The sequence below is a fragment of the Narcine bancroftii genome, chromosome 8, assembly GCF_036971445.1.
Source record: "Narcine bancroftii isolate sNarBan1 chromosome 8, sNarBan1.hap1, whole genome shotgun sequence".
Classification (NCBI taxonomy): domain Eukaryota; kingdom Metazoa; phylum Chordata; class Chondrichthyes; order Torpediniformes; family Narcinidae; genus Narcine; species Narcine bancroftii.
The window spans coordinates 159323747-159336347 of record NC_091476.1 but is presented as its reverse complement, the minus strand read 5'-3'; the positions used below and the strand labels follow the sequence as shown (position 1 = coordinate 159336347).

At 34.0% G+C, this 12601-nt stretch overlaps 1 protein-coding gene across 3 annotated transcripts in view; it reads left to right on the top strand.

The window, feature by feature from the left end:
- The window catches only part of adprs (ADP-ribosylserine hydrolase), an 87708-nt gene that overhangs the window by 21161 nt on the left and 53946 nt on the right, over positions 1–12601 (top strand). The window contains exons 5-6 of one of the 3 annotated variants that reach the window (XM_069895658.1): positions 2276–2370; positions 9927–10559. In XM_069895658.1, coding sequence (XP_069751759.1) covers positions 2276–2370; positions 9927–10228 — 397 coding nt within the window. In that variant the 3' untranslated portion in view covers positions 10229–10559. Of the gene's footprint in view, positions 1–2275; positions 2371–8026; positions 8248–9926; positions 10560–12601 lie in introns of those variants that run through there. The other 2 variants (XM_069895659.1, XM_069895660.1) reach the window with 2 other exon arrangements.

Below are 12601 nucleotides of genomic sequence, written 5' to 3'. Positions count from 1 at the left end.
CGGAATACTTTTTTAATCTGTTGGATTAAAACTTCACTGTATATGAATTCTCAGGTTTCTTGCACTAGTGGTGGGATCCGCCCCTCATAATTTTGCTATGTCAGCATTAAGGGTATAATGTGGGTATTACAGTCTGCATCTTGTCAATATCCATCTTTTAAATGTAGCTGCAAAATTTGAGGTTTTCACAATGGTATGCCATTTGGAAAAAAAACATAAAAGCTAGTTGCAGGTTGGAACATTTTTAAACAATCTGTTTGAATGAACATTTCCAGCATCCAAAAACCTAATAATTACAGGGTTGCGTTGGAGAAACTCAGCAGGTCAAGCTGTTCTATTGGAGGTCACGGATAACCAACATTTTGGGCCCTTTACTTCCTGTAGATGCGGCATGTCTAACTGATCTTCTGCAGCACTTTTGTGTATCTCAGGCATAGCGTCTGCTGGCTTTCCTGTTTAACACTACCAATGGATTATTGGATTGAATGCAACAAAGCAAGAGAAGGTTTTGAGTCCAGTATTTTTTGCTTTGTTTGGTTGCATATGGTTTTCATTTTGAATCAAAACTTGTGCATCCTATATCCAATTTGTAAATGTGATGTTCCCAGTGCATTCCTGCTGTTGCCATTGTACTCCTGTTGCTTTGACTTTAAAAAAAATCTGGTCTGATTCAAATTCTTGAAAAATTTGAGCAATTTACTTCCAATTTGAGCATGGCCATAATAAGCTTTTAAAAATCACTGTGTAAAATGAGTCAAGTTTCAAAATGTATGGAAAAAAAATTCTGACATTGTCGAATTCTATTTTTGTTTGGTCCTTGGATGTGCTCAGAACATTTTGTTCATTTGTCCTCTAAATCATCCACATCCTTGGCTCTAAAGAATAATTACAATGCACACTTGTGGATCATGTTTAAATATGCATCTTGCAATGAGAAGATTATTTTCGGCTCTTCATAATACCCCCCAAAATAATTGAGTATTTATTGAAGTGCAACTACTTGCAATTTGTTGCATGATGAGTTATTCTTGAAAATATGATGATAATTGTACACAAGTAATTGGTATAACATTTTCATGAGTTGGATATCGAGAAGATTGTTTTTAACCTTTAAGCATGGATAGTATCACAAGGAGATGAATCTCTGTAGAGAATGGTGATTATTTTTGATTTAAGAATTTTGAGCAGTTAAAGATCTTTGGAAATTCTTCAGGAAAATGTTAGTAATTAAGATAATTAAACTCTTGAATCATGAAAATCCAGCCTAAAAGAACTAGGGAATTATTGGAATGGGTTGAGGGTCTGAAAGAGAGTAATTTGTTTTCCAGAATAGTTGCTTTTTGGATCTGTATGAATTCATGATCTGTTTACAGAGCAGTCACAAAAATTGATCATAACATGATAAACTGTTTTAATTTCAATGAATTAAAGCGCCAATGAATTTCTGCTAAAAGATTGCAAGAAAATTGAGATTTTAAAATGAGGCTACTATTGGCCATTTGGGTTTCATAAGCTATTGAAATGTTTGTTTTAAATGATCTCTGCTCGAATTCTGGTGTGTTAAAGCTTATGTTTCAAAATGAGAAGTGAATAATTGTTTTGGGTTGTAATGAAAAGTTCTGAAGTGAAACTTTCTCTTTTCATAAAGATTACAAGAAGTGTTTATAAGTTGAGACATGATTTCTCATAGACAGAGACATGTTGACTATCCCTAATCAGTTCTCGCTTTTTGAAGTGCCTATTGATCTTGTCACCCAGAATGCCCTCTAGCAACTTGTCCAGGACAGACCTTAAACTCCTGATCAGACCTTAATGGATTTGAAGGCCTTCAGTGCTTCCTCTTGAACAATGTGAAATTTCTTAGGACATTATTATTTACTTCCCCTAATTCCCTAGCCTAATTGTCATAATATTGCATTTTTTTTCTCTCTGTATTCATGTACTGAATAAGACATTTTGTCTCATTCAGTAAAATTAGATTATTTTAATCTGGTTAAAATGTTTAAGATTGAAGTTTTAAGATAAAACTGGGAGTTAGAACTTTTCTATTACATTTTACTTTTTAATTTTAAGAATGCTCCCCTAGTTGGTCACTAAATCATTTGCACAAACTACTTTCTATGGGAAATTTGAATTTTTGAGATTTGTGCAAAATTGTTGTGCAAGTACAATTTAGTGTTTGTACACAAGAGTTGATCTCAAAATGTAATGAAGAAGATGGACTCTTTGCAGTTTAGTTTTCTGCAATATTTTATTCTCTCCTTTTTTTTTAAAGTTTTCATGAGTTTCCCTATTGCATTCGATTGAAGAAAATGAAAACATTTTTATCCCGGACTGATGTTTCAAAGGAGGAGGTCATTAATGAATTGGGTAAGAGTGCTGTCCCAGTTTTCTACAACTTTTCCTTTCCCACCATTTTACAAAAGAAAACAATCTCAACTTGGACAATGGAAGTAAAGAAAAAGCATCTGTTCCCTGCCATTCTTTTTTTTTTAATTGTGTTTAGCTATATTGTCTGAATGTTCTAAAACATTCTTAATATCTAGTTTTAATGTAGATTTATAAATATTTTCAAAATGTTTTTAAATGACATTTTGATTTATTATTTTTCTCTTCAAAAAAATTGCATGATTTAGAGTTATATAATCAACAGCAGTTGCCTTGCCCTTATGTACCAAGAAAAGTAATCTCATGCATACCTTTCTTTGTCGGATTAATATTTACAATCCTTTTTAATAAATGGATGCAATACTTTTTTTTTAAACTTTATTTATTCATTCAAAAAGCAAATAGTACATAACATATACAACAATTAACCATAAACATGAATGTTATTTTTTATATATAGAAAATAAAAAAAAAAGAAAAGAAACCCCCCCCCACTTCAGCCAACTCTCCTAACGAGAGCCATAAAGAAAGAAAAAATATTAAAGAAAAATTAAACATACATATTAAGATCTAATCAACATAAATTGAAATGTAAATATTCTGAGTATAATAACCACATTAATAAAGAAAATATAATTATCATGTGAAACATATGTAATTTTTTCCATAATTAAACAATATTTCATCTCATTATGCCATCTATTAATATCAATCATATTTGTATTTTTCCACATACTAGCAATACATTTTTTTGCTACAGATAAAGCTAAATATACAAAAGCAAGTTGAAATTTATCTAATCCCAAACCTTTCAGAGGTTGCAAACTACCCAATAAAAATACTGTCGGATCTAAAGGTATTTTAATCTTATACAGGTATTCTAAAAACAATTGAATTTTCTTCCAAAAATATTGTATATGTTTACATGACTAAACAGCATTAAAAAAAAGTTCCAACAGAATTACCACATCTAAAACACAAATCTGATTTATGAAAACCATACTTTTTAAATTTTTCAAGTATTAAGTATAATTGATGTAGAAAATAATAGTTAATCATTTCATAACGTGCATTTATCAATTTAGTTACACTATCATAACAGATATCTAACCAATCATCCTCGGAAAAAATAAAACCAATATCTGCTTCCCATTTACTTTTAGATCTATCTCAACCCTTTTTATCCATACCATCCTGTAATATTTGATACATAGATGAAATATAACCCTTCTCTGCTACCATAAGAAAAGTCTCAAATTTAGTCATTTCAGGTAAAATCATATCTCTACCAAACGAACGTTTTACCAAAGATTGAATTTGATAATAAAGAAACAAAGAGTTCTTATCCATACCAAAACTGTCCCTCATCTGATTAAAAGATAAAAAATTACCCTCTTTAAAACAATCTCCCCAGTTTTCCACACCTTTAAATCTCCAATGTAATCATTTTAATTTTCTTTATCCATAACTTCATTAAATGTTTTAGTAGAGGCACATTATGTTGCTGTAACAAATTTATATTCCATCTAAACAAAAATTGATGTATTTCAAATTCAGAAATATTTGCCATCTCAATTTTGGCCCAACTATGAGGCCGTTCCAAATCCATCAATGAAATAATAAATTTAAGTTGGGCTGCTTCATAATAATTTTGAAAATGTGGTAAATGTAATCCCCCTAACTCATATTTCCAAGTTAATTTATTCAAAGCTACCCTCGAAAATTTACCTCTCCATAAAAACTCCCTAACCATTTTATTCAAATCTCGAAAAAAAAATATTATCAAGTAAATACGGAATAGATTGAAACAAATATTGCATACGCGGAAAAATATTCATCTTAATTGTATTTATCCTACCCAATAAATTAATAGGTAAATCTTTCCATTTAATCATATCAGTTTTAATTTTTTTTTATTAACAGAACATAATTTATATAAAGATTGATAATTAACATTCAAAATTATACCCAAATATTTAATTCGATCAATCCATTTCAAATCAATAGTATTCTTATAAACTGAATAATCTCCTTCAATTACTGGTAATATTTCACTTTTTTCCCAATTAACTTTATATTCAGAAAGACATCCATATTGTATTAATCACTCCTTCAAGTGCAGAAGTGACTGAGCTGGGTTTGTTAAATACACCAATACATCATCAGCAAATAAATTAATTTTATACTCCTCATCTAAAACTTTCATACCTTGTATCTGTGTATTTTGTCTTATTAGCTGTGCTAAAGGTTCGATCACTAACGCAAACAAAGCTGGTGATAAAAGGACAACCTTGACGAGTTGATCGAGTCAATTTAAAAGGTTCCGAAATCAAGCCATTCGTCAATACTCTAGCTACCGGTTTACTATATAAAGCCTTAATCCAACCAATAAAGAAAGGACCAAACTTAAAATTCTCCAGAACTTTAAACAAAAAATACAACTCAACTCTATCAGATGCTTTTTCTGCATCTAAAGATATCACCATCGGGTGATTAAAGATTGTCGAAATTTATTAATCAAACTAATCACGCGCAGAATATTATCTGAAGCATATCTATTCTTTATAAAACCTGTTTGATTCATATGAATCAACTTAGGTAAAAATTTAGCCAATCTATTCGCTAATATTTTGGCTATTATTTTATAATCTACATTTAACAACGAAATTGATCTATATGAAGATACTTTCAAAGGAGCTCTATCTTTTTTTGGGATTACTGTAATTAAAGCACTAGAACAAGACTCAGGTAATTCATAATGTTCTCCAATTTGACGTAATACATCCCCAAACACTGTAGAAAAGTCATCATAAAAGATTTTATAAAATTCAACCGAAAATCCATCATCACCAGGCGATTTACCATTTGGCATTTCCATCATAGCCATTTTAATTTCCAAATCAGTAAATGGTTCTTCCAACTCCTGTATATCTGCATCCTCTAATAGTGGTGAATTCAACTGTGATTAAAAAAAGATCAATCGATCCAGTTTCTTGGTTTTCTTCAGATGTATATAACTTTTTATAAAATGAACAAAATTCGTCATTAATCTCACGAGGTTTATGTGATAAGAAAATTCCGTCTAACAGCATTAATAGTCCGCGAAACCTGTTCTTTCTTTAATTGCAACGCCAATACCTTATGTGATTTTTCTCCCCATTCATAATACCGTTGTTTAGTCCTATTAATCACACATTCAAATTGATAAGATTGCAAAGTATTATATTCCAATTTCAACCTAGATAATTCTATTTTCTGATCTTCTGTAGCATCTTTCTGAAATTCCTTTTCTAACTCATCAATCTGTTTCTCTAATTCAAGACTCTGATTTAATTGATTCTTTTTTATTTTAGAAGTATAACTAATTATTTGTCCTCTCAAATAAGCTTTCATAGCATCCCATAATACAAACTTACTTTGAACAGAATTAGAATTTTCTTTCAAAAAAAAGTTAATTTGTTTTTTCAAAAAATCAATAAATTCCATATTTTTTAACAACATTGTATTAAACCTCCAACGATAAGCCACTTGAATTTTCTCAGAAGTTGCATATGTAAAGTATAACAAAGAATGATCTGAAATCGCCCTACTTTTATATTCCGCTTGTTGTATTTTCCCTTGTAAATGTGCCGATACTTAAAGAAAAAGTCAATCCTTGAAAACGATTCATGACTAGATGAGTAAAAGGAGAAATCTTTCTGTTGGATTAAGACGTCTCCAAATATCTACTAAATTAAGATCTTTCATCAACGCTTGAACCTGAACTGCCATCTTAGATTTCTTAACTTTCTTTGTAGATTTATCTAATAAAGGTTCCAAAACACAATTAAAATCACCACCAACTAAAATATTATCATTAGCCTGACCCAGATATAAAAATGCATCTGAAATAAATATTTCATCATCTACATTTGGGGCATAAATATTAAGTAAAGTCCAAAATTCACTAAAAATCTTACAATTCAATTTAAGAATACATCCTGCCTTTTCCTCCATTGATTGTAATTCAAAAGATAAATTTTTATGTATCAAAATTGCTACACCTTTAGCCCTGGAATTAAATGAAGAAGAATATACATGCCCAACCCAGTCTCTCTTTAATTTCATACTTTCTTTGACATTCAAATGTGTTTCTTGTAAAAAAGCAACATCTATTTTCATTTTCTTAATATACGTCAAGACTCGCTTACGCTTGGTCGGACTGTTTAAACCTCAAACATTAAAAGTAGTAAACCTCAACTTTGACATATCTACAATTATTACTAAATACCAATAATATCTTTATATGAAAACTCAAATCAATGTATATAGGCCCTCCAATAGGAGAAAAAAAATCACAAATTAAAAGCTAACTAAAAGGAAAATAAAAAAAAAATTTTTAAAAAATCCCCCCCCCCCAAAAAAAACTACCAAAAGGTAGTAATCCCTAAACAAACATTGGGTGTGATGACTAGTAAAGAACTTAGAGCAAATCTCTCCCTCCCCAGCCGAACAATGAATAACATCAAAATATCATAATAACATAAAAAGTAAAATAAGAATAAGAAAATTCTTCTATTCATCCAAGAGATTCCAAACTCGGAGATCCCATTTCAGAAGAAGTTGGACTCTTTCCATTCCCGTTTATCCCATTTCTGCCATTTCTTCTGCTTCCAGAACAACCAGATTTTTCTTTAGTAGACAATGGTGGACTACGTCTTTGTCCTCTTATATCTGGCAATGAATCAGCAAAAATCATTGCTTCATGATCATTCTCAAAAAACCGAAATTGATAGTCTCCATAAAACACCTTCAACACTGCCGGGTAGTGAAAAGTAGACTTATAACTTTTACGCCACAAAACTTCTTTAACTGTATTAAATCGACGTCGATGTTGAATGACCTCTTGACTCAAATCAGGATTTAAAAAAAACTCTGCTATTCTGAATCAATAACAGAGTTTGTCATTGTCTCGCATTTTGCACTGCTAGTCGAAGTATTGCTTCTCTGTCCAAATAATTCAAACATCGAATTATTACAGGTCTCGGTGGTTGACCAGGTAAAGGTGTTCTTAAAGCTCTATGAGCTCTTTCCAGTACCAAGCCTCCAGAAAAAAAATTCTTCCCCTAGTACTTGTGGGATCCAGTCTTAAAAAAAAACGAAGAGGATCTTATCCTTCCATACCTTCTGGCAAACCAACGATTTTCACGTTATTCCTTCTGCTTTGATTCTCCAAGTCGTCTATTTTCCTCTCTAACTCCTTCTCACGTTCTCGCAATTCTATAAGAGATTTTTCAACCTTCAACACTTTTTCTGTGTTAGAAACCACTTGCTGTTTACATTCCAAAAAAGCAGACTGAAATTTTTTAAAATCTTCACAAGATGCTTCCACACATGCTTTAACTCTGTTCAATTCTGAACTTATACTAGCATTCATTTGAGCCATCTCATTCATTAAAGGTTGAATGACAGCATTTAACTGCATACATTGTAACTCAGAAAAGCTCAGCCCTGCTTTCTCTGACACAGTGGCAGAACGAGGTAACTGCAGCTCCTGCTGCAACTCAACAAAAGGCATTTTAGAGGTTTTACTGCGGGTCTGGACTCCCAGCGACGGCACCCCGACTTCCTCAGGGGGTTGACACTGGTCTCCCTACAGCTTGTTGTTTTGCGCAAAATCACGGAGGAAAGCGATATCTTCAGGTTGAAATGCTTCGTGATGCATTTCAAACAATGGAGTCGTCTTCCTGCGTGCTCCCTCTGTTAAAATCGAAAGGCTTCCAGAATCGGGATCCACTTCTTGGCAACACGCACCTTCTGCCAGAGAACAGGCAATTCCAGCGCCATCCTTCACTTGGTGAGTAGTAGACATGTTTTTTTCAGCTCCCACAGGCAGTCTTTGTGGTTTAGACACTGAAGAAATTAAACCTGAAGCTGTAACAAGTCGTTTGGGCCCCAAATCTTCAGCACTTCGAAAATGTAACTTCTTCTGCACTTGAGGTTTAATCCTTTTACCATTAATGGCCATAATAGTTCCTCAATACTTTAAGCTAAAATTTAAAGAGTTTAAACTTGAAAACAAAGAGTTAAAAAACGAGTACTTAAAAGTCCGGCCAGAGAGGTTGAGATTACACGTCGAGACTCTATGCCATCTTGCCACGCACCCCACGGATGCAATACTGAACCAAATCTTTCTATATTTTTCAGCATTGCAACCAGATGCTGAGCTTTCACTTTGCTGATTGTGGTGGGGGTTCATGATATGGAAGTAAAAAATGTAATTTTAATCTTTAAATGACTGCAAGATGCTTTTTTTTTAAATTTCCGTTGGTATCTTTAAATTACCCTCAATATATATGCCTCATGTTATTGTGTGCACATATTTCCGTATGCCATCTGAGAACTTCTGGTTTGCCTGAGCTATTTGAGTATTTCTGCCTGACTGTTCAAGTTCAAAGTCTAACATTTCAGTAGTCTTGCCACATTTCTGCACAAGATCTCAAGCCAGTTCATCACTTGAGGAAGGGCTCTAGCCGAAACATTGGTTACGCAGTGGCCTCCATAATGTTTGAGGCAGGCACTTTTTTTCCTTGATTTGCCCATGTGCACCATAGTTTTAAATTTGCAATCAAACAATTTGCAAGAAATTAAAGTGCACATTCCAGATTTTATTTATTGTTATTTGTATGCATTTTGATTTGACTATGTCAAAATGACATCACTTTTTATACATGGTTCCCTCATTTCATGGCAACATAATGTTTGGGACATTTGACTTCACAGGTAATTGTGAGTACTTGGGTATATTTAACTGCTTCACTGGTATAAGAGAGCTTGGCTTCGTTTGAAGCTTTTGATCACCTTTGGATCCTGTGGTTGTCATTTTTCAACATGAGTATCGGAGTTGTGCCAATGAAAGTCAAAGGAGCCTTTATGAGGCTGAAAAACAAGAATAAAACATTATTGCCCAAACCTTAGGATTATCTAAATCAACAGTTTGGAACATCATTAAGAAGAAAGAGCATACTGATGAGCTCAGTAGTCACAATGGGACTGGTCTTCCAAGGAAGACCGTGGCGCCACTGCCCATGACAGAAAGAATTCTCATCATGATGAAAATTCCCCAAATATATGTCTGACATATGAGAAACACTCTTCAGGAGGTAGATGTGAATATATCAATGACTACTGTCCGCAGAAGACTTCATTGACAGAAATACAGAGACTACAAACGGTCCAACCAAAATGCATACAATAACTTTGAATAAAATCAGCAATGTGCATTTTAATTACACGTGATTTTTTTGAGTGCAAATTTAAAACTGGAGCACAGGAGCAAATCAAGGAAAAATGTGTTTTTATCCCAAACATTATGGAGGGCACTGTATATCTTTACCACCTATGGACGCTGCAAGATCTGCTCCATTTGCTTGGTACGACAATCAGTGTCTGTAGATTTCTGTGTTTTACACCACTTAAATGCGTTCTGCAAAAGCTTTGGACCTTTATGGACATGATTTGTTTACTGGGGCCGTAAGGTTTGTGATTTTTATTTTCAGGGAATGGGGTTGCAGCTTTGGAATCAGTACCAACTGCAATTTATTCCTTCCTGAGGTGCATCAATCCTGATCCAGAAATTCCAGAAAAGTACAATGGGCTTGAAAGGACAATCATCTACAGCATTTCATTGGGCGGCGACACTGATACAATTGCTACAATGGCAGGAGCAATTGCTGGTGCTTATTATGGGAAAGATCATATTCCACAGTCCTGGCAGAGGAGTTGTGAAGCACACAAAGATGCGGATTATTTTGGGGAAAAACTATATGAGATTTACTGCAGTCGCATCGTTGCTCTCTAAAGACAATGAGATGGAACTAATTGTAAGATGTGTTGCCTGTAAAAATGCAAATATAGAATCTCAAGTGAAAAAAATGTGGGCCTGAGGAAACAGGTAACTTATAAATCAAGTTGGTTATTTGTTTCCTCTCTGGTTTTATTTCAGTTGAGCAATCAAAATTGCTTGGGTAACGTTAACAAGAAAAACAGCTTTTTAAAGAAGTATTAATTGTAATTATTATTCCTTTCCATGCAGCCATAAAGCTTTGTGCAAGAGTTGTATGAATTGCAGTGTTTTTTTTTCCCCTCCTCTTATTTAAATTGCTTTAACAAATTAAAGATGCACTGAAGTATTGGTAGCTTGACTTTATTTGGTGCTTCAGTTCTGAAATTGTTACTTATGCTAGGACAGAAGGTTTATCTTCAGTTTTTTGAATTCTTTAATTCCTGAACCCTGGTAACTTAAACTGGCCCATTTCTCGAATTCCTGTGTGCTCCAATCCAAACTGAGTTCAGTTTCTTGATCTTCCCCAGTCCCAAATTCACTTTCAGTTTGATTGTATAGGCTGGCACGAGGTCTTTCACTTGTATCAAAGTTCACATACTTGCGTTATTCAGCATTGCTCTCACAATTTAAAGGGTCACAAGCTTATTAATTGCATCTGATTTTCTTGGCCATGTAAAAAGAGTCCTTGATGTGGGCTTCTAACTTTTCAAGTGCCTTTGTTTCCAAATAATGGCAATTGGGATTTGTATTTCAAGTTTGGGAATGCACACTTCACCATCTCGACTGTGAGTATAGAAGATACCCTTGGTGGTATCAAGGGGAAGATGTAGTGTCTCCTTCACAGTTCTTGTCATTGATCTTTTAGGATGTTCTGTGAAACTTCACGTTGATGATACAATCTAGGAAGAATTTTCACTTTTAGGGTTTTCATTTTTCTTGATTGGTTTGAATTTTGTTCTTTTAAGGTTTTCAAATCACCCTTCGACTTTTGCTTTCCAGTTTTTGCTTGTGATTCTGCACCAAGGATCTATTCTTGTCCCTAGGTACTTTTCAATATCACCCAGGGAATGATTTGATCTTCTTTTATTTGAAATCTTATTCTTCTTGCACATTGTAGAGGAAAGTCTTCTGCACACCCATGATATGAAATCCTTTAGTTTTAATGTGTACCTCAAGTCTGGTAACTTACAAATTGCAGATAGAATCTTGATATTGGATTTCATACCTTGTTGGGATTCACTTAAGATTGAAACATTGCTAGCAAATACCAATAAGGTACATCTCAAGACTGAGTGAGAGGAGAGTGAGCTGGACTTGTTGGGAGCCAGCTGTGGGGTAAGTGCCTTAAACGTGTTGAGCGGGGCTTGGGAGCGCAATTTTTGCGGGGCCGTTGACTGAGAAGGAGGAACATGAGAGAAGAGTATCAACTGCTGGGCTTGTCTGGAGCCAGCTAGGGGTAAGTGCCTTTAAAAAGCAATTAAGGGTTGAACAGTAAAGTGATTGGTGGGAGGAGTAATTAAGATAAAGGGATAGTTATAAATAAAAGGAGGCGCAGCTTAAGTAGAGCACCCAGTGAGTGAGTGGAGCTTAGAAGCTTTGGCTCGAGAGGCTACGGCACGCAGAGGCTGAGAAAGAGCTTGCTCCCAGAGAGGTAAGACTGGAAAATTTCTTTAATAAATTTAATTAACTTAGAAGTAGGAAATGGAAGTAGTTCTTAGGGCAGTCCAGTGCCCTGGTTGTAGGATGTGCGGGTGGGTGATGGAACATTTGTTCCTGAATACAACACCTGCAAATGGTGCATCCAGCTGCAGCTCCTGACAAACCAAGTTAGTGAACTAGAGTTGGATGAACTGCAGATATTTTAACTTTTTAAAACATTTTTATTAATTTGATAGAGAAATATTACATGTATATATTGTTTTGATATTAATTATAATGCTTTTATATAATGCAATCCATTGTCTTATATAATTCTCAAAAAAAGTGAAAAATCTTTAAGAACTTTACCTGATATTCTAATATTGAGATATACATTGTGATTATCTAAATAGACTAATAATGTTTTTATTTAAAAAAAGAACAAAAGAAAAAAAACATACTAATCTAGCCCCTCCCACTAAAACAATCACCAGCAAATAAATTGTAAAGAATCGAGCATCAGCTCTCTAACATCGGATAGACACCCTCAAACAGGAGGTTGTGGCAGATGAATGTATGGCTGAAGAGTTGGCACAGGAGGCAGGGTTTCAGATTTGTTGATTATTGGGACCTCTTCTGGGGAAGGTCTGACTTATATAAAAAGGACGGACTTCAGATGAACTGGAGGGGGACCAATATCCTGGTAGGCAGGTTTTCTAGAGCTGTTGGGGAGGGTTTAAACTAGTTTGG